Source organism: Mustela putorius, unplaced genomic scaffold (genome assembly GCF_011764305.1).
Source record: "Mustela putorius furo isolate JIRA1106 unplaced genomic scaffold, ASM1176430v1.1 tig00000785_pilon_pilon_pilon, whole genome shotgun sequence".
NCBI lineage: Eukaryota > Metazoa > Chordata > Mammalia > Carnivora > Mustelidae > Mustela > Mustela putorius.
Window position 1 is genome coordinate 5,240,507 of NW_025421480.1, and position 22,761 is coordinate 5,263,267.

Consider the following 22,761-nt stretch of genomic DNA (forward strand, 5'->3'; position numbering starts at 1 on the left):
CCTGAGGCCTTATGTTGGGGGAACCTGTGCTAATAATCTCATAACCCCTGTAATCTCCTCTGGCATAATGATCTGCAAAGCTTCCTCTGCTTACTGCACGGGTGTTCAGAGAGCTCTGCGGTTTACTTGCACCCCGGCCTATCTTCTCTTTCGCCATTTCTAACTTCCTGAGTGAGGCCACACTCTGCGCGCACACAGCACACACCGTACCTTCGTGGCGGCTGTTCACGACTTCCTGTATTTTGGTCACAATTCTACGCATTCATGTCTTGTCTTTCCAGTTATATTGCAAATGCCTAAGAGCTAGGGACCATGTCTTGTGTATCTTGACATCCTCCCTGGCTTCTGCAATAGCTAACAAGGGGTTATAGGTTAGCTGATGATAAAAGTTATGTATATATGACCGTATTTCTTCTCGAGTCAAGGATAAAAACCCTGAAGTAAACAGTCACACCTATAATTAAGCAAACACTCATGTGAAAATGCCGCTTGGAAAGAGTCACAGATTTCAAAGAAAAGGAAACGTTTTTAAAGGAAAATACAACATCTAGATCAGAAGAACATAACAGAAGACCCACTTCCTACTATTTTTCCTGAGGGACCCCTCGCTCAAATCAAAATACTAGTTAGCAGTCATCGCATGATAATTTTTGATTATTAAAAAGTCCCTATAAAATCCTCATTTTTATGGATGACGTAAAGTCAAATGATATTCCCGCTAGATTTGTCATCTCTTGTTCTCCAATGACAGTAACAAATCATAACGCCTATTTTGTATGGTGTTTAATAATTTTCGAAGTACTGCCCCAGGTGTGTTTACCGTCCGTTCTTCACAGACCTGTGAAGGGAAGGGAAGGCTCGTGTCCTCATTGGGTGAGGGTGTGAGAAAGGGTGCTGGGATTTGGGATGAGCCTAATGTCACAGATGAGTAATGTCTCGCTTGGAGGAGGACCCGCATCTTCTGATTGCGAGGCCAGAGCTCTGCTCAGATTTTCCTCAGAAAGAGCTGAGTTGGTGGTGATCAAAATAGAGGAGCACGGAGTCTTGCGAATTCTGTAGAGAAACTCCACACACGAGTGAGTTGGGGATATGTGACCCCTTGCCTGCAACCAAGATTCTAGCTTCTAAGGACTCTCTGGGTTACGACCTGGCATTAAGAGATGAAAATCTGAGATAGCCCAAAAGAACAAATTAAAAATACAAGGAGATCAGAGAAGTACAGACTTAAATCTTAATTTAGTCATTTATAATTTATAAGCCCTCAAAGGAGCTCAGAATTTAGGTTTTAAAGCAGGTGGTAACACTGCGGTTCCATTTTAAGGTCATTTTCTATCACCAAGTGGAGAATGCTGAGATATAGCCAAGGACCAGCATCACTTTTCTCTCAAAAATGAATATAAGACACTCAGTTTTAAGAGTGTGTGAGTGTGGGGGCACCTGGGTGGTTCACTGGATTAACCTCTGCCTTCGGCTCAGGTCATCATCTCAGGGTCCTCTCTGCTCAGCGGGGAGCCTGCTTCCCTTCCTCTCTCTGCCTGCCTGTCTGTCTACTTGTGATGTATGTCTGTCAAATAAATAAAGAAAATCTTTAAAAAAAAAAAAAAAAAAGAGTGTGTGTGTGTGTGTCCAAGTAACTTATCAGCTAAAAACTGTGGTAGGAGATTCGTCAGGACCTAGACACAGGCGATGGGAAAAAAGAACGAACTTGCCAGAATGTGTTAGGGACCACCCTTGCTGCTGTGCCCTGGGCAGTGCATTGACGGTTGGAAACACTGGAGGTTTGACAGGCGCATCTGGGAGGTGGGCGTGTAGTGTAAAACCCATCTCGGCGACTACTGTGCGGCAGTTTGGGCGGGCAAGAAAGGATCGTTTTCTTGAAAGTCTTAGTCATCCTGAGCCGAGAATGTCGAGGGGAAAAAGGCTAAAGAAAGATTGGAGGTTGGGAGGGAAGCTTTACAAATCGGCACGCGCAAAGCTCGCAGGTGCTCCCGCTGAATCCCAGACCCATTCATGTGCTACGGCTTCCAGCTCCCATCACGCTGCCGGCTGGGGCTTCATGTGGGTTCTCCCTCGATGTTTAATTTAAAACCTTCTATATCTGAGCAGTGAGTCTGTCTCCCGTGGTAGGAACAGTGACTCCAACTGCCAGGTCCTGAAATAGCTGCAGATGAGTCTCCTGGGGAAATGGTTGAAATGTGATTTCCAAGGCCCTGGCCTGAAGCTTCTGCTTTGGTACGCCTGGGAGGGAGCCCGAGCATGGCTGCCTCTGACTGGTTTCGGAACAGTAGGTCTATGCTAAAATCCCATGGCCTTTAACATCATCTCTCTGTGGCTTTCTGCTCATTTCCCAGACTTTCCTCCACAGTCAACACCAGTGGAGGAACACAGGAAACCACTACTTCATTTCACAGAACAGTGTCCCCTAGGGACACTGGCCTCTGGTCATGCACAAAGCGCCAGCTCTGAGGGAGGGGGCTTGTCTGTGTTGTGTCGGTGGCTTGAAGCTTCATTGTAGCTTACTCGCCTCTAGGGTCATTCCTGCCTCCCCTTGTGATTTGCAGTTTGTTGCTTCCTGCGCTCTTAGAAGCTGTCATGATGCCGTTTCATAGAACCAGACGCAGCCTGGTGGAGAGAGGCTGAACTTGTGTCATTTGACGAGCAGCTTTTATAAACCTAACGGCCTTGTATGTGTGAGGCTGGCCCTGGCCTTGCCAGCTACCAAGACTCCAGAACCCATTAGAAGCGATAAATTTGTTGGAAAGACATTGGCAGGAGTTTCTTCAAAGAAAGGGAAGCAGAGTGAGGACTAATGTCACTGCCAAGGCGATTTTGCCACATTAGGGCGAGCACAGAGAAGCCTGGACGCACAAGAAGCACGAGGCATATTCTAGGTAAATAAGATAAAATTATTGTAGGGCGAGTCGCAGCTTAAAAGCAGAGAGGTAACGTACCAGGAGCATTTAAACCTTCCTTAAATATTTAAGGAAGCTTCCTCCTGAGCTTAATCCTGGGGAAGCCCAGTCATCAGATATGGTCCCTGGTGATAAAGGGGGAAAGGCAGCATAAAAAGAGAAACCAAAATACAGAACTGTGTGTTTGAATATCTGCATGAGACATTCAGACCTAAGTGCCATAGGAGCTCAGAGGGAGGAAAGATCACCAAGAAAATGGGGGGCTTGATATAAAGGTCTGGGATGGAACCTGTTTACCCAGCATGCACTGCATCCACCGATTCCAAAGGGACTTCTATCCCCTAGAGCGGTGCTGTCCAGAAGTATGTGGCCCATAGAGTATTTAACTTTTTTAGTGGCCACACTTTAAAAAGAGAAACCGATAAAATTAATTTCAATAACATTTTATTTAATCCAACATATCTAGATATTTAGATCCGTAATCAACATACACTTACTCATGAAATATTTTGTTTTTCATACTAAATCTTCAAAGTCCAGTGCTTTTTTTTTTACACTCATCCACCTCAGTGTAGACCAGCTCCATTTCCTGTGCTCAGGACGCACAAGAGTAGCGGTGACCAGGTTGGACAGCAGAGACCTAGAGAAACTCTCGCACGTTGAGTAGGAAGAGATGTATACCGGGATAAACTGTGAGGCACTGTTTGTTATAATACAGAGAAAAACAGGCAGTAACCCAATGTCCATCAAAAGAGGGAAATGGGTAAATCAATCACGAGCGAAGCAATGAAACATTGCTTGGTTTCACCTTATATTCATGTATGCAGCGACCTCGAGGAGGGAGGAGGTGGAATGAGCTGGAAAGAGGAATAGAAGATAATTGGATCTGTAATTTTCCATTCTTTGAAGATGGCTTAAACATATAGGAAGGCTCATCTCTGTTCACTGAGGGTGGCAGATGTGTGCACTCACTGTGTCACCCTTTACTTTAAAGTATAAAAACTTTAAAGTAGGGACACCTGGGTGGCTCAGTGGGTTAAAGCTTCTGCCTTCGGCTCGGGTCATGATCCCAGGGACCTAGGATTGAGCCCCAGGTCAGGCTCTCTGCTCAGCAGGGAGCCTGCTTCCCTTCCTCTCCCTCTGCCTGTCTGTCTGCCTGCTTGTGATCTCTGTCTGTCAAATAAATAAAATCTTTGAAAAAAATAATAAATAATTTTTTTAAAAAACCTTTAAAGTAACTTACAAAAGGAATAAAACTCATTGAGGACATGGGGGCAGCAAGGAGTAGGCATTCAGAAGACAGACTCTTCCAATGAAGAGCAGAACGGGGTGGTCCCAAGTCAAGGACCGTTGGGGGTGGCGGCTCGACCATAAGCCGATGATGCAGGAGGAGAGAGAGACGACTGAGTAAGACCCAGCGACCCGAGCCTTACAGTCCCCGCACACCTCCCTGACAGCCCAAGTTCAAGCGCACTGCGGGCAGGTGTTGACAGACTAAACATCTTCCCGGAGGAAATGAAGGAGGGGCGCTCTGGGAGCCGCAGTGATACTCGGTGGGTCACCCTCTCCACTACCTGGCCCTGGGGTCTACGGGGTACGTCGAGAATTCAGCCAAGCTGCTGTTTACGCAGGCCGTTGCGGTCTCAGCACCCCCTTGGTCAAATGGCTGCAGGGACTTTCGCACCAGCCCCTCACGCAAGCACATGGCTTACAGAATAGCATGCGCTCACAAGCAAACCTAAGTTCCTCATAGAACTTTTCCCAACCGCCCTTATGACCCGGTCTCCCCCACCTCCCAGGACCTTCCCCTTGTGCCCTCCTCAGAGAAGGTCTGCACGTGGCATATCAAACTCACCCCTTCTGCTGGGATTGACCAAGCTTGCCCTGGGAACCCTAAAGCACTCCATCCACAGACCCTAATAACGGCATGTGTCTCTCTCTGCCTGTACCTTGCCTTGACCTCCCCATGTGACCCCTTGAGGGGTGCCATGTACTCCTCTAGGACTCTGGGTAATAAACTATCTCAGTTTTTCCTGTGATCTGTTGCTGAACCCAATTCACCATCCAACACCCTATAACAACGTCCAACATCCACTTAACACATTACTCCACTTGTTAATTTAACAACATTATAATAAAGTGCTTTTTAAAAAAAGCCTCTGCTTGGTGGTGGGAAATCAGGGTTCACAGGGGCTGCCAGGGTTAAAGGAAAGTGAGGAAGTAGCAAAAATGTTCAGCGATGATGTTGAAGACACAGAGGAGTTTGCCACTCGCGAGGGGAGGCTGAGCACACAGGGCGGCAGCTCAGGATCGGATCAGATCAGAAAACACACTGAGCCATAAAGATGGGAGTTATCGTGGACTGAAGACGCTTTCTCCTTTGGCACCGACTGACCTCAGCAGAGATGGGAGGTACCACAGGATTTGTTCTGATCATTTCTGGGGGAAAGAGGAGTTAAAGAGTGTCTCCGGAGTCTGGGTCCTGAATAATTCGTTTGCTGGTGCGTTGATTTCCTGTAGTCTGTTGCTAAACCGCGATGCGACACCCTATACTCCACTTAACAAATGTTAATTCACAACACAGTAATCATCTTTAGATTACTTTTGACTGGACTATTCTAACACTGATGTGAGGGGAGATGATACAACATACCATCAAAGGCACTGAATTCAGGCTCTGTATCCTCCACTTTTAATGAAACCTTGAACAAATTAATCTCCTGGAGCTTTACTCTCTTTAGCTGAGCAATGGGGTTCTAGTAGTATCTAACTACCTCACAGAGTTGGGAATAAAGAGTTAATATGCATGAAGCACATAAACAGAAACTAGCATGTGGTGTGCACTTACTAAGCATTAGTCATGGACTCTACCGTCCATTTGCTAGGTATATCCTTGCATCTATGATTACCTCCTTAGGATAAATTCTTGACAATATAATTTCTGGGTAAAAAGGCATACACAGTTTTAATACAACCTGCCAAAATATGCACCAGAAGCTACTTTAAATCCCCTCGACTATATCATCAAATACTTGTATTATTCCCACATACCTACATCACAGTGTCTGTCAATCCACCGCCCACCCAGCAAACAATTACAGGGGGCCCTATATACTCACCGACCCAGAATGCAGGTGTGGTACCTGGTAATCTGTATTTTAAAAACACTCCCATTTGAGTCATACTGTACAGTTTAAAACCATTGCTCTAGAATTTTATCAGTTGTGAAATCAATCGCCATAACATTAGTTTTCCCAACCTCTTTGCAGTATCAACACTTCAGACCCGGATCTTTTTGAAACTCCCCTTGGCTTCTAGAACCCCTCCAGAAGAGGTTCTACGTCTTCTCCTATTTCTGCCACCTTTTCTCCCCGTTTAAGGAAAAAGAAACTGGATTATTTCATGTAACTGGGAAGTCTTTAAGCGGCACTGGCTGCAGACACATTGTCCAACAGAAATGTATCATGAGCCATGGAAACTTCAAAAAAAAAAGTAATTTTTTAAATTTAAAATTAATTACTAAAGTAATTCATCTCCTCCCGTCATTGACTTGGTTGCTCCCTACGTGGCCTGAGTCTCAGACGGACTTTCTGGGAATCAAGGTGCTGGAAGCCTCTGACTCACATCCTTGAGGCTTAACAAGCCAGGGGGTGGGTTGGGAGGGGTATATCCAGGAATCCTAGAGAAGGAATCTTCCCAGTCTGGACGTTATCCGGGGGCAGAGCTGCTACATCAAACGCAGTGGAGTGCCGTGTTTGCATTCGCAGCACATCCCTATCCACAGCCTCTTCCCGGCCGTCTCCGATTTCTCTCGCGCCTGCAGCTCTCACATCCAATCAGTCACGGAGTGAGGCCGATTTAATCTTCCCAGTCGTTCTCAGGTCTGTCCTCCGTCTTACCTGCTATGACCCCAGTTCAGACTCTCAGCATCTCTTGCCCAGATCTTTTAATAGCTGTGTTTAGTCTCCTTTCTACACTTTTTACCACCCTTGGATTCCTCCTCTATAGGTATCTAGATGCAGCCCATTTCCTTGGTTAATGATGGGACGTGCTAGACCACTAGGACAAAGTCAACACTCCCTGCATACGAAATCCTCTAAGACCTTCCAGAACCACCTCCGGATCACCTTGCACGACCAACCATGTTTCTGTGTCCATGTTTTTCTCTGCCTGTTGCATTCTTACCACCCTGCCCTGCCCAGACTATACCATATTTTTCCTCCTTCCCAGCCATCTGTAGGGTCTCTGCACCTCCCCAGCTTCCCTCCACATTGCCAATGGGTACACTTTTAAACACAAGCCCTAACTGGAAAAACTGCAATAGCTCATTATCCACTTGTATCCACAAGTCCCCTGGGATTTAAGACTATGATAATTAGCATGGTTCAACACAGCTGATAATTAGCATGGTTCTAACCCTCTGTCCATCTCTCCACACCAGGTGACTGCTCTAGCTGTGCAGACCATTTCAATGCCCCTATGTCTGTTTCTACATTCTCCCCATATAGAATGTTTCCAATATTGACTTTTAGAAACCCTTCTCAACCTTCAGAGCCCTGGATTTTTCTTTCATGAAGATTTCTTAGCTCTCCCTACTCAGATAAAACACTCTGTGCCTTCACTGAAGTCTGTCCATACCTACATCACAAAAATGACCACGGCCTTGTTAATGGACTGGTTAACTGAGTGCCAACGTCAGCCCCAACGGAGTGGGAGTTCCACTACTCACCAATTCTGTAACTTTGGGACAACTAAGAGCCTAAGTTCTCATGTGCACATGGAAACATTAATACCTGCCTCCCACGGTTATCTTAAAAATGTGACAATATGTATAAAGAAATTAGAAGAGTTCCTGGCACATGAGGAGTTCGTTACTTGTTCCTGGACCTGCTCTGAGCCCTCTCTGAACACCTCACATCACATCTTAGTCGCAGCACGTGCATTTTGGAGTCCAACTCCCCAGGACCAAGGCCCAGCTCTATCACTTACCAGCTGTGTAGTTTTGGTCAAGCTCTTTGCCTTCAGTGTCTGTTTTCCCATCTGCAAAATGAGGATCATAAGAGAACCTATCCAATTGGGCTGTCATGAGGAGGAAGTAAGATAAATATAGCAAACCCTTAGAACAGTGCATGGCATAAAGTGCTCAGTAAGTTCCCAGGGTCTAACACAGCAACTAGGGGACGATGTTCAGTAAATGTCACATTGTATTGAACCCTATGTTTCTCTTTGCAGTGTAATTTAGGTGGGGTTCTTCCCTGCATTAAGAATACTGACCTATTTTATTATAATTTAGATAATCCCTGTTTATAAATTGTCAATCCCTGTTTATAAATTGTTCCCCTCACTCATTGCTTGGTGAACCATCACTGAGTGAAAATGTGGGTACAATTCAATTATGGGTGCTTTATTTAGTCTTGGACTGGATTATCTGAAACTCACAGGATATTATTATATACATGTAATTTGATTCATCTGCCTATAGCCTGTCAAGTGAAAAGCACCCTTTCAAAACAAAAAGTATATTGAAATACGTTTACATTGATTTTGAGATAGTTGTTTGCAATATATATGAAGATACCATTGAGAAAGGTAACAAGGAAGTAGTATTACCAAAAAACACCAAAATAAGCAAGGTATCATCCTCTCATTTCTATAAATGCTTTGCAGAATTATTCTATTTCTGAATTAATGAATTTTTTTTAAACAAACAAAATCCCTAATCAATACTGACAATTGAGGCAGGATGAGATATATTCCCTAATTCTCTGAATTTTGTTCTGGAATTCGAGTTGTCTTAAAGCTTCAGAAGGAAGCAACTGCTGATTATTGAGGGAGACAGACAAGGGCATTGGGGGAATCCGGAGGAGCAGCCAAGACAGCCGTTCCTACCAACAACGGCCCTGTTGAAGAAGCACTTACATGAAAAAGATGCTAAGGCCAAAAGTTAAAAGAAAGGAAAACAAATACATTATAAATACTCAAAATTTTAATGAAGAGTTTGGGGCTGGGTAATTCTTTTCCGGGAGGAGGCTGTCTTGTATGTTGTAGGATGTTTGACAGTTTCCCCGTCCTCTACCCACTGGGTGCCAGTAGCACCCCCTTGCTTGTTTTATAGTTTTGACAACCAAACATGTCTCCAGACATTGCCAAATGGGCAAAATCACCCTGGCTTGAGAATAACTGCTTTGATGGGAGAAAATTAGCAAAAGTATTAGGTGGGACATCTTATGGGTTTTTTAAAATATTCCATCATTTTCAGTATTTTTGTTGATTTAAAAACTAATTACCTGTACTACTAACGAAAAGACCTGGGACCATGGTTCTGATATCTTTTCCCAGAGCTTGGCCCCAGGGGTCCTCTGTCTGGAACGGGGTGATGACGGTAAAGGGGTGAGGAGGGAAGAAGGGTCCCCAAACCTCCGGATTCCCCCAATGCCCTTGTCTGCCTGCGAAATGCAAGACTCTACAGAGGGCGTAGCGCTCCAGCACACTCAGACTCTGTTTTAAAGGAAACTATAGTCTCACGACAAGTGACTTCCAGTGCGGTTCTCATCTGCTGCTTTTTCCTTTTAATAAACACCTGGTTGGTGTTTGTCTCAGTAACAGAGGTCATGATAAATCATGGTCTGCCGTCCTAAAGTGGGACTGTTCGGGGAAGGGACGGACATACAGCTCATTCCTCCATAATACTTGACTGAAATTGTTTCAGGAAATTAACAGTTTTATTAGTTGCCTAAAGACAAGATTCCCTGGTCTTCCTCAGGACATTCCCCTAAATGTCTTCTTTATGATGGGTAGTAGAAATGCTGAAATTGGGATAAAAACTTTAAACTTCCACATAATGATGAAATTAACTTATAATGATGTAAAAAAAATACTTCTGCATACTGCATTAGTAGTAGTTCTGTTATTTTGAAGTACAGGGAGGAATAAATAAAGAACAAATAAAAGTCTCAAACAGGGGCGCCTGTTGGCTCAGTGTCTGCCATCAGCTCAGGCCATGATCCCAGGGTCCTGGGATGGAGTCCCCCACTGGGCTACCCACTCAGTGGGGAGTCTGCTTCTCCCTCTGCCTCTGCTCCTCCCCCTGCTCCTGGTCTCTTTTCCTCTGTCAAATAAATCAGATCTTTAAAAAATAAAAATAATTAAAAAAAATGTCAGACATGGGTGCTCCAAAGGCTTTCATGTTTTAAGTAATAAAAGGAACTGGCATAAACCCCATGGCATGAAAGTCCCCAAGGATTCCTATTTCTTTAAAACTAGAATACATCTAAAGATGTCTCTCCTGCCTGAACTACAAACAGGTGTTTATCTGCCTGTCATAGTTTGTCAGCCCTGCACTTCTGAAGCCGCTCACTGTTTCCTCTGATGACAGATATGCCTGTAGTCATCATTCAGAGGGTGTTATGGTTAAATACGTATTTAGCAACAGGAAAATGCCACAATCCAAGGACAACAGCAGGAACCAATGGACATGGTGTATCAAGAAATGAAGCTCTTGAAATAAATACTGGGATAATATTACTTTGATTTCTGGTATGACCTGAAGTCATCAACTCCCTTCGCCTTCTCCCAACCCACTGTCTCACTTTAGTTACACAGATCTTAATTCATAGGAAGATTTTTTTGCTACTTGTTGAAAAACAAATGCACTCTAGGGACGCCTGGGTGGCTCAGCCAGTTAAGCTGCTGCCTTCAGCTCAGGTCATGATTCCAGGGTCCTGGGATCAAGCTCCTGCTCAGCAGAGTCTGCTTCTCCCCCTCCCACTGCTGCTTCCCTGCTCCTACTCTGTCAAATTAATACAATCTTGAAAGAAAAAAAAAGAAAGAAAAAAAAACCACACACACCCAAATGTCCTCTTAAATTCCAGGAGCCCCTCTTCCAGCAGCGGTTTCTGTTACACACGCGTACATGTCACTCAGCTGTGCCAACACGGAGGCAGTCCCACTCCAATGCGGAGCGCCTCCAACATGGAGCGGTGCCACTGCAATTCTCACACTGTTCTCGGCACCCACTATGGGCGCATACGCGTCAGACCCTCAGTTCCTCCAGGTCGTATCTAGGAAACGTGGATAAATACCTGCCCTTTCTTACCTGACACAGTGGTCCTGAGGTTCATGAAACAAAATGTAGTTGTCAACAGAAAAGGCAGTGTTCCTACCAGTGCTGCGGCAGGCCTGCGCTCCTAACATGCATGTTAGAGGCCGAGTCTTCCAGCTCAGGCAGCTTCTCGGTTCATGCCTTACAGAGCTGGCCGTACTGTGTCCCCTGCTGTTGAAATGTGAATACATGAGGTTGTCAGTTAAAATAAGAACTATACTAGGAACAGTGCCTCTTATGATCGAAGGTAAAAATACTGAAGTAGAAATCTAAAAACCTTCAAAGACGAGGCGACTACCTCCGTGCAGTGAGAGCATGACTTCCGCTTGTGCTGCCAAGAGGAAGGAAACAGAACTCGTCCTAATCGGAACTTCTTGGCCTTGGAATTTTATGACCTATTTCATTTCAGTTTATTTACACTCCTGACTCCCTGAGCTCTCAGCGCTCTGGATCCCTGGGACCCATCTCTCATACTTTCTCTTCATGTATTCCCCCAAGCAACACAAAAAACTTCTGATTAAAGTCAGAAACTTCTTAATTCGCTCAATGGTAGCTAAAATAGACTTCAGAAAGTATTAATTGACCTTTTAACTCTTAAGCTACTTGTTTCCAACTGTAGTAAAACTTTTGGACTCCCCTTAAAGGAATGCCATGAATCTCAAACCAGATTTCTCCTTTGTTTCTTTTTCTTTTGGGGAGGGGGTGGTAGTAGTTATAGCAGGTTGTATGATGGATAGAAAACGTCTTATATTCTCAAGAAGCACGTTCTCCAACACAATGGTTCTCAGGTACAGAACTTACTCATTTTTCTATTTTGAATTCTTAGAATGTCAATTCATAACCCACAGCTGATGTTCAACTGATGTTTGTTGAATTCAGTCACCTTGCTTTGGATCAGTCGGGCTGACAGGGTCTGCTAGCATCCTCAGGGCCCTGAGATCCATCCTTAGCTGTCCTGGCTGAGAACACTCCTCAGACAGAGAGGCTTGGCCATGTCTGTGAATCCAACCCCTCCTTCATTTCCCTGGAATCCAAGACCCCAGATGAAGAGTGCATTCGTGGATTGGGGGCCACACTTTTTAATTATTATGTAATGTCTTCATACTGATGTCCTAGGATGCTTTAATATTATTTCTATTATTTCCACCCCTGGCTCTGGGATTTCCAGTTTCTTAAAAAAAGTGTTGTCACAATATACATTATTTCTTAATTCTGAGCAACTGAGGAAAGATACAAAATACAAAATCCATCTTAACCAGGAAGTCCTTTCCATCAAGAGTTATAAAACCACCTGCTATGTTTTTGGAGATTACCTTTTGACATTAAAATTTAAAAAAAATACATTATTTTTTAAATTTGAAGAATTTTATATATTTCCAAAAATACCCCAGTAACTTTCTCACCAATTCAATAACCACTTTACCAATTATTCTTTTATTTGTATCATACACATCAACATTTTACAGAAAAAAAAGAATCCCTTAATGTTAAACTCCAATTAAGTACGTTTTCCTGATTCTTTTTGATGTAGACACCTAAATTTTTACACAAACATAATCTGTACATAAAATAATGTTTTAACATTTTTGAATCTCATTTAACATTTTTCATACAATTTTACATAGATCAATATCTGTTAATGACTACGTAACGGTCTACAATAGCAATACATCAAAATTTACTTATCCATTTCCCAAATGCTGGATTTTTTTTAAAAAAATGTGTATGAATGGAATTGCTAGAAGTATCTTTGTAAAGTAGCTTATTTTTCTTTTAAATATTTTCCTAGGCATATGCTGTTCAAAGTGACTTGGTCTAGCCAAAAATAGATTGGTTACAGAGCTTTTGATCTAAATAGTTCTTTTAAAAATTACTAATCATGCTACTGGTATGAAGACACATGAATTTTAAAATGTTTTGCTAATATAATAGCATACACCAGGTCAAAGTTGTTTCAATTTGCATTTTTAGTGCTCGGAGACCTGAATATCAATTCTAAGCATCGTCTTTCATTTCTGTCATTTGTACTCTATCCCTTCATAAACTTACTCAGTAAAGAGTAGAAGCTTTATGGTTGTGCATCTACTTTTTAAAAAATATTAAGCATTTTATCCATGTGTAATATAAGTAGCTTTTTAAAAATCCAATCTCTTTTTTGTCTTCTTACTTAGTGCCATTTTTCATTCTTCTTTAGTTGACCTCACCTACCCTGCTAGTGATATTTTTCAGTGCCATGAAGTATCTTTTGCACTACTGGGATAAGAATTGTAGTCTTTTTATTTTCACCTTTATAATCAACATTTTAACTCCTATGGAATGAAATGTCTTATCATATGTGGGTCTAATTCTTTTTTTCACACTGACATCCAATTAGTCTTTCTACCAGTAGTTACTGCATAATTATTTCCTTCCAACTGGTTTATTAAGTCTTAGTTAAACTTCCTACTTAGCATCAAAGTGTATTTAGAAAAGGTTATTGTAGGACTTAAAGGGCAAGACTCTCACTTCTTTCCCCTAAGTTAAAAAGATAAATCTATCTTTCCTTGCCTGTTGTCCTAATTTGCCACAGTTCTGTCAAATTATATAAAATAGAAGTTGGAATGTGCAGTTCAAGTGTAGTAAATCTCCATACTAATGTCATCTAGTGGCATTCCTTTGGCTAGGATTTCAAACACATTATCTAACTTAATCTTCACACTAATTCTACAAAATATTATTTCTGTTTTATAGATGGTGAAATTATTTTGTTAGGTTCAAACCTTAGGCTATACCTAATAGAACCACTTTGCCATATTAATACATGCATAAATATTAATACCAATTCATGACTTCTATTTTCAGGAAGCTGTGAAGTACTTAAGTCTTTGTTGTTTCATTTTCCTCACATATAGAAGAGCAACGAAAGACTATTCACAGCTTATCTGGGCCTAGTATCATCTGAATATTTTTATATGTTGCTCAGATCAAAAGATACATTATTAAAAAGCATTACTTTGTTGAAATTTAGCCAAATTCTGCTTCCATGAGCTCCTCTGCTCTAACTTTATTTCTAACTAATCCTACGCTTCACATCTCCCTGATCTGAGAGTACACTGAGAGGCCGGAGCCCGTGGGCTCTGCTTCCCGCGGGCTCTGCTTCCCGCGCTGCGCTGCATGGACTTCCGTATCGGGGCAGCCTGGATTCCAACCCTGGCTCTTCCCCATACCAGACCCGGGCCAAAGTATTAGTAACTGTCTTTCCCTCTTCGTTAAAAACGTATTCAATAGGATCAGCCTCACAGGGTGGTTACGACCCTGTCACTAGGAAGCACAGGTGCCTAGCACATCGTAGATGCTCTGGAGGGCTCTCTTCCTAGAGGAATGACCATTCTGAGGAATGGAAACAGGAGACTGAAGGAGGAGGCACTTCAGCTCTCCTGACAACTCCGCAGGTTTTCACCACCGGAGTACGACAGCTTTGGCTTCTGAGGGCTCTGGAAAAAATGTTTGTTCTCTAGGTAACAGCTGAGAGGCTGAAGTGATCATGGAGGCGGTCACCTCACTAACTGTGAGTGGGGCATAAGGGAGGAGACATGGTGAACCCTCCTTCCATTCACTCCTATCCACCACACTCTGCTGCTAATTAAAGTGGCAGCACCACAAAGTGGTGTATCGGACCCTAAGAAACCTCAGGAAACCTCCAGACGGCTTTGAAAAACCACCAGCATCCCAAATTCCTCACTCCATCTTCTCTTCGGAATTTCAAATCTGTGGTACCTTTTCCTGGAGCAATGTATATATATATTTTTTCTTTTGGCCCAAGTTAGTTGTTGGAAGTTCTTTTCTTTTAGCCCAGCACAGGGCTCTGCAGAAATTTTCTGAAGTAGTGGTAAACCAGAACTAACCTGATCCTGAGATTTCCTTTGGGACAAACTTCCCAAGAATGACCTCTTCAATGATCAGACGGACTGTCCACCACTTTCTGAAATACAGAAGATTGTGGTGGCGGCAATGCCTTGCTGGTTACAAGGGCTAAGTAGGGGAACTGAACTGCACAATGTGTTGTAAACACTAGACCTTTACAAGTAAAGGATCATGCAAATTTAATCTTTTAACAGTTGGCACTTGCATGGAAGTTGCTATTGCTACTATCATGTCTGTACATTAATATTATATACAAAAGACCCACATAATTTACTGTGTGTGTTTAACTACTCGAGGCAGGAGCAACTAAAATAATTACAAAAGTAACTAAAATATTCTTTCCATATTATTGTTATTATAGACTAATAAAATCTGAAGGTCATTAGCAGATACATATTACATCCCTTTAAGCACAGTTGCTAATATAGAACCCTCACTAATAACACCCAGTACTAAAATAAAACTAACTTTGTCCAATAATCAATCAGTTACTGATAGGATAACAACAATATCCAATAACTGAATGTCTCAAACAGAATTAAAACACATCTGCATATATCATCATATAACCCATTCTGATTAATCATGTACGAAAGAGTCCTTTAAGTGAAAATATTCTGATGCCAGGATGAATGTCCAATGTAGCATTTCCAGTTTGCTCTTCTCTAGTTTTGAAGTTGCTTCTCTGGGCTTTCTAGATTTTTGCTTCCCTCAGAGGAGTCTACTTTGGCCATGATTATATTATTGGCTCCAGGAGCCTCTGGTTGCTTATCATCACCATCAAAGATAATATCTTCCGGATTTGGAGGCGGGGGGCAGAATTCTTCATTGGGAAACATCTCCTGGAAAAGCGTTTCAGCTTGCTTGACCGCATGCTCGCTTCCCAGGGCGCAGTCAGGCCCAGAGCAGACGTAAACATTGGAAGGTAAGCCCTCATAGGAGCTTCTGCTGATGCCTGAGGAGTCTCTCATATTGAAGTAAAGAGCCCACAAGAGTCTCGGCTTTGTACATTCTTCCTGGTCTACTTCTGTTTCACTGTATGGGGTGAATAACTTCTTCACGACTGACTCTAAGTCTTCTCTTGCTGTTTTAGAAGATGAACAGGCCAGATGTACCAGATAGGTGTCTTTCATGCACGTCATGGTTGAAGAACATAATTCGGTGACACGAACGGCACATGTTCCTGATTCCACTGGAGGCACTACCAAAATGGAAATCTGCTGGTCTGAATCTGCCTTTAGTATAGACTGATCCGTAATGAGCACTGCCCTGGAGATCTGCTTATACTGCACATTTGAGCAGGTTTCCTCAGAAAGGTAACTGTCCTCCACAATAAAGTATTTAGCATTTATTCTTTGACCTAAGTGATCTATAATTGCTTTACATTTTCCAGAATCTTTGTCAACTACCAGGCATTGGACTTTGTGACGAAGACAATAGATTCCACCAAAAACTGCACACATCCTGCAGAAACACTGGGGAATTTCTCCTTGCCCATACAAGGGAAATAAAAAGGGGGTGTTGCCAAACCGTCCAAGACAGCGAAGGAAGTTTTTCGTTGCTTTAAGGCCATCTATGGTACTGCAAGAGGATTCTGTCATTGCAATCGAATGCAGCACAAAATGTTGGAGGTTGGGGGTTAATTTTTTAGTTTGTAAGTACTCTGAAAATGAGCATTGCACAAAAGCTTGGTATTGATCAGGATGTTGTTCATAGTCTAAACAAAACGTAAGAAATTTCATCAGTATCCTCTTTTCAACCATAGTGAGTTCTCTGCTATTAAAGACATCTGCTCTGGAACAAGGCACCTGTTCTACTTTTCCTTCACGGAACGCAAGAATCCTAGTGACGTTTTTAAATTCTGCATAACGACTAACATTTGATTTGATTAAGAGATCAATTAGCAATCCTTGAGAATACAGCAGCTTTGATACCAAATCAATATTAAACCTCCTGCTTTCTTTAACTATTTGAGAGTAAGTAATCTTCTTTCTCTTTGGTTGGTCAGTGCGGTCTTTCTCTACAGGTTTCTTTCCATCTTCATCTCCATCTGAAACTGCGGGTATATGGCTTTCATCTCCACAGCACTCTTCCTTTGCCAAGGTGTCCTCGACATCAGTTACTTCCAGTGAAACTTCTCCACCACTTTTTGGAGTGTCTTTGGCGGGCGTTTCATAGCTGGCAGCATGCAACGAGTGTGTTTCTTCAGGCAAGCATGCGGAATGCAGAGGGTCAGGGGTGGTGCTGGATGTTGCTGAGGAAGGACTTTTCTGCAGAGCCTCCATCTCGTCAACACCGTCATCCACATCCTGACTGGCATAACAAAACACTTCCGTGTGTTGGATGGTTTCGTCCTTCTTGCGAAGAGTGACAGCTTCTTCTGTTTCATGGATCAGGCCTTGCCACGAGGCAGTACTTTCTTCCGCAATGGCACTGTTTTGCTGATACTCCTTCAACCAGGAGAGCAATCCCGAAAAGCTGAAACTTGCCCAGTTTCCTCCATAGTAGCTTCTGGAATCGAGATGCAGAACCCTCTGGCCACTTCTTGAACACGCAGCTGCAAGGATGGATTCAGGCAGACCCGTCCCTATGATGACCACATCAAACTCTGTGGGAAGCTGGTCCGCCATTGTAGGAGATAAAGCTTCGGGTGACAACGGCTGACAAAGGAGAGGCGTGGGAGTCTAGGCTGAGGGCTCCGCTGAGCTGAGCATATGCCGTGATCCAATCTCTCCTTGTGAGAGTCTAGTTCATCCCAGAAGTACTGAGGTTGTAGGTCCTAGCCGTTTAACAGTTACCCTTTCTTAATACTGTTTTCCTTATAGGTCAGTAGCATAAAAATATGATAAAGTATATTTAATCACATCTGAGAACACTAAAACGGATGTGTGGTTTTCATTCCTGCATTTCATCTTAGCAGTAAATGTCAAAATGCATCACACATGCATTTGTGACTGGAACTCTTCTCTGAAAGAAGAAAATTCAAGAAAGAATACATCTGTAAACAATATGAAGAGAAAAGTAATCTCATGCAACAGCAATTACAACGACTCCACTGGAGTCCGACTTGTTATCAGGACATAAGCCTCTAGGAAAGCAAATCATTAAATGCTTTCTTACATATTTTCTAATTTCTCAAAAATGAACAGTAGAGATTTATCCCCCCAAAACACACTGTAATGAGGAAGTAACATCATAATGCCCCATAAAAACAATTTTCATAATATAGTTCTGTACCTTTTGCTTTTAATAAAATTAATATTTGAATAGAACTATACAGAACGGTGAGCTTAGACTGTTAAGAAATGTGTGGTTCCACTGTGTTTATGGAAACAGACTATACACTCTGTGCACACTATCAGGATGAGGAATATTTCTGTGGCCAAGTAAGCCTGCGGGTGATTTTAGAACAGCTGAATGAAAGACATTTCCATGCAAAAAGCACCCTTAGGAGCCCGTGGTAGCATCGTGAGACTGTTTCAACTGAATTAACCAGTCGGATTATTGCAAAAGGATTATTTCAGTAAAACAACTAGCATTTTGAGATATTTAGGTGCAAAAAAGGTTTACTGTAGGGAACATGCATTTAAAAAAAATATATGAATGTACACATGTGCATGTGTTTTTTTAGGTGTAAGTTAAAAAGGAAAATTCCCACCTTTTTAAGTTAAAATATCTTACCATAAACCATACCTACTTCTACAGTCCAAGTGAACATAGGGTGACTTGCATTTTGCCAGACTCCAGCTCTGACCCTGAATCTCTGTATCATAAGATGAAGGCCCTGTCCAAACATCCCCTAAGATTAACATGTTGTTTGCTGCTTTTGAAGGAGTAGGAGGCAGCAGTGCAAAAAGGCTCTCCCTCTGGCACAATACTGATTATATGCCACACACAGAACATTTCTGCGGCACTAGGTGTGGCTCGAGTTGCAACAACCAAGGGGTGAAAGGCATACTCACCTGAAGTCTTTAGGCTAATGCACTACACGCACCACGTGAAGGGGGCCTTTCTATCAGCTGTTATGGTGCAGTCAGAGGAAGAGTTCTTGGAGCCCTAATTTTCCCTATCATTGTGCTTGCTGAACTCAACATCAGTACTAACTGGTTCTGCCTAGGCTAAGATGACGAGTTAGCTTGGACATCTGTAAAACAAGCCATTCAACTGAAAGTCGGATTAAGTTGACCAGTTCACGGTACAGACCAACTGGACAGTTTAGTGGAATGGCCAGCTCAACGGTCCTCTCTAGTCAGAGCCTCTGCCTCAAGAATATCGGCGATTCTACACTTGTTTTCAGCATTTCCCTGAAAAACCAGGAATTGTGCACTGGTGGGGCAGTTGCAATGCCTGCTCATAGGTGTGTGTGTGTGTGTGTGTGTGTGTGTGTCTGCGTTACTTAACCTGCCTTCTTCTAGCAGGGTGTGAGGAGGAAGACAGACCCCAGAAAGGTATGGGAAGAAAAGTAAACACAGTGTGTGCTTATTCTTGGCTCAGGAGGTAGGGCAGAGGATACAAGGCATAAGGGCTAAAACCAGGCTCCTTCTAACCCACAGATATCAAGAGTCCTCGAATAACCAAGCACGTAGGACAGAACAACTTTAAAGAACATGCAGCTCACTCCCCCGTAAGAGATAACAAAACTGATTGCAGGAGATTAAGCGACTGGCAAAGTCCACACAAGAGGTTAGCCAGGCCATGGAGTGGAGCCCACTCTCGTGTCATCAGGCCGTTGGGCTTTCCACTTGGTAGAGAACAGCCTCTCCAGGAACCTCTAGAACAAGCACTTTTAAATCTCCTCCCCCTTCAACATGCCATAGTTAGCTCTGGTTCAGGGATGACCACCGGCGAAGCACCCTCCCTTTCTTTGCCTTAACCCTTATCTAGAAGCACAAACCTTGGAACTGACTTCAGGCAAAGAAATTCTTATTCTTGGCTAAGAACTTTTTCAGTTCCATCAGAATCCCACTACTGACTTGTCTCCCAGGACTTAAATAAAGTCTTTGACTCTGATCCCAGAGTTTCCACCCCTAATTTAAAAACAAGGATAAAGTCATGGTCGAAAGCAGTAACTATACGCCCAGAGAAACAGAGCAGTCGTCAGGAGAAAACACCATGTGCGGTGAATGTTTCTAGCAGTCTTAGAAACTCCCTCCTGACTAGTACGGCACCTGAGCAGGGGGAGATGAAGAAGAAAAAGCAAGGGAAGGAGACGCAGCAGCAGGATGAGGTCACACAGGCAAGAGATGAGGAAGAGGGTGAATGCTGGTACTAATAAAGAACTCAACACACCCTTGATTTTAAACCCCCAGGCCCCGGGTCCAAATAGAACTGCCCAGCATAGGAAAAGCATTTCTTGGAAATACGAACTGTAATGTCTGTGCTCAAACACCTGTTGCCCAGCCCAGGAAGCATTACGGATGGCACTTTAGGGTTAAGCTTCAATCCCCCTCCTTAACTGAAAGCTTAGCCCTGCCTAAAAAATTGCCTGACACGTATTTTAAATTAATATAAAGAGTATAAGCACACAGCCATCTGTATCACCAGCTGCATACACTTAACGGCCCCCTCCCAAGTTTCAAATCTTTGTATAAATAAAATTCTCGGGCTGCTTATCGGGGGGGGGGGGGAGTAGTATTAGAATATTAGAAAAACTCAAATAAACGAAATGATTCCTATGAGAATTTTTGTTTCCTTCAAAATACCAAAAAGTGAATTATAACAAATATAATATTTGGGTTTGCCACAACATAGGAGGTTGGTAAATGACACAATTTCTGATAATGCTACAAAGATTCCGTTCTCAAAAACCTGCCAAGATAAGAGCAGTGATAAATTTTCAATATATTTCACCCTATTTTTAAAAATTTTCCCTCCAAGGACCTTTAAGACCTGTGAAATACACATTCCTATTTCACATCTCGTGCAAATGAAATTCCTGGAGCACACACTATAAAATAATTCCCAAGCTTAGAAAAATCACATCTGCAATGATACATGCTTCAAAAAGAGCGTCTTTCAAAATGTCAACAAGACACGAAGCTTCCACAGGATTGGGAGTATTGCTGAAATAAATCTTCGATTAACATTCAAGTTCTACTTTAATGAAATCTCCCGGCTGCACAGCTAACTCTTTGTCCATCTAGGGTGGGATTCTGCGCCAGCTGTAACCTCACCTTAGATTTCTGGGGCGCTGGAACCCCTAAGGAGAAAAATACAGTAAAAATAGCTTAGAAGGCCACATGCCCATTTGCATGCTGAGAACCCGAATGAAACTCTTTCCCTTCTAGGAAGCATTCAAAGGTTTACACCTGCTAATGAGCAAAATGAAAGAAAGAAAAAAAAAAGTACACCTGCCACTCTGCCACCAACGGTACCGACTTCCACCCCTTCTCACCACCCTCGCCAGCTTCCCTGAGTTACTCTTTCTGGACTCCGCTGACTCTACAGCCCTCCGTTTCCTTCCTCAAAGGGTAAAGCCGCGGGTTCGCGCCCTGTTGAGTTGTACGGGGTGACAACAGACGTGAAAGGAACCGGACAGGGGGCGGAGGGGTCGGGGCGGGGCTGGGGCTCAGGGCCGGCTGCGGGGACGCGAGCGATCGCGGGGACCGAGCCGAGGCCGCCGCGGAGCGAGAGGCGGCGAAGGAGAGGAAGGCAGGCCACGCGGCTCGGGGTGGACCAGAGGCGGCGAGGCCGGGGCGGGCGCCGAGCGGCGGGGCGGGCGGGAGAGGGGGACCCGAGGGCGCGCCGGGCGGCCGGGGCGCACCGAGCCGGCGGCGGGGCGGGAACGGAGCGCGCGGGGGGGAGCGCGCCGTCTCCTCCCGGCCCGACTCACCGAAGAGGCTGCTGCTAAACCCGTCCCACACGCAGCCCACGGTGTCCCAGACCCAGCCGTTCCGCAGGCAGGACACGAAGGTAAAGGTGACCCCGAAGAGGGACGCCAGCAGGTCGCTGAGGCTGACGTTGGCCAGCAGGAGGTGGGTGGGAGTGCGGAGCCGCGGGAACTTGGAGTAGAGGACGAGCACCAGCAGGTTGTTGCCGGCGCCCAGCAGCCCGATGCAGCCGAGCAGCGGCGCCAGGCGCTCGTAGGTGCCCGGGCTGAAGAGAGGCGCGGGGCTCAGCGTCCCCGCCGCTCCCGGCCCCTCGGCGCCCGCGGCCCCGCCGCCCTCCCAGTGGCCCTGGCCGCCGCTACGGTTCCCCGAGTACATGGCCCGGCGCCGGCGCGCTCGACGGACGGGGCGCCCAGCCTCCCGCGCGGCCCGGGGCGCGCTCCGCACTGGGTGGGGCTCCTGCTCCGCCGCCCGCTCGGGCCATTGTGCGCGCCGGGACCGCCCTCCCCTGCCCCTTCCGCCCGGCGCGCCCCCGTAGCCCTGCCCCCTCCCGCGCGCCGCGCTCCCGACACGCCTCTAGCTCCGCCCCCTTCCTCCGCTCCTCGCGTTCTCGCCGCTCCCCGCGCCGCAGCGCCCCCTCGTAGCCCCGCCCCCTCCCCTGGCCCTGCTCCCGTGGCCCCGCCCCTCGCCCCCGCGCGTCGCGTTCCCGCCGTTCCCCGCGCCCCAGCCCCCTCGTTAGTCCTCCCCCTGGCCCTTTGGCTTTACCGCCGCTCCCCTCCGGCTCGGGCTTTTCGGGTTCTCTGGTCCCAGAGTCTCCAGGGCCCCGCGCTTCTGCCCCGGCGTGTGCGCGCTCGCGGGCACGCGCGTCGGGCCAGACGGGAGGAGAAGGCGGCGGCCGCGGCTCCCCACACCCCGCGTCCGTGCACCCCGCGGGGGAGCGTCACGGCCTCGCTCGCGTTCACGCACTCACTCGGGCACTCACTCACCGCAAGCCCCTGCGTCTGGCTCGTGCGCCAGG

At 44.9% G+C, this 22,761-nt stretch overlaps 2 protein-coding genes across 3 annotated transcripts in view; both read right to left on the reverse strand.

The window, feature by feature from the left end:
• The window catches only part of OPN3 (opsin 3), a 42,089-nt gene extending 19,800 nt beyond the window's left edge, over nucleotides 1–22,289 (reverse strand). The window contains exons 1-2 of one of the 2 annotated variants that reach the window (XM_045084656.1): nucleotides 21,749–22,277; nucleotides 17,749–17,883 (exon numbers count right to left, since the gene is read on the reverse strand). In XM_045084656.1, coding sequence (XP_044940591.1) covers nucleotides 17,843–17,883; nucleotides 21,749–22,121 — 414 coding nt within the window. In that variant the 5' untranslated portion in view covers nucleotides 22,122–22,277 and the 3' untranslated portion in view covers nucleotides 17,749–17,842. Of the gene's footprint in view, nucleotides 1–17,748; nucleotides 17,884–21,748 lie in introns of those variants that run through there. The other variant, XM_045084655.1, reaches the window with a different exon arrangement.
• On the reverse strand, nucleotides 12,427–17,546 carry CHML (CHM like Rab escort protein). Its single transcript, XM_004756754.2, has one exon. It carries the CDS (start codon nucleotides 17,544–17,546, stop codon nucleotides 15,582–15,584), a length of 1,965 nt encoding a protein of 654 aa, XP_004756811.1. The 3' UTR covers nucleotides 12,427–15,581.
• Nucleotides 22,290–22,761: the final 472 nt, after the last annotated feature.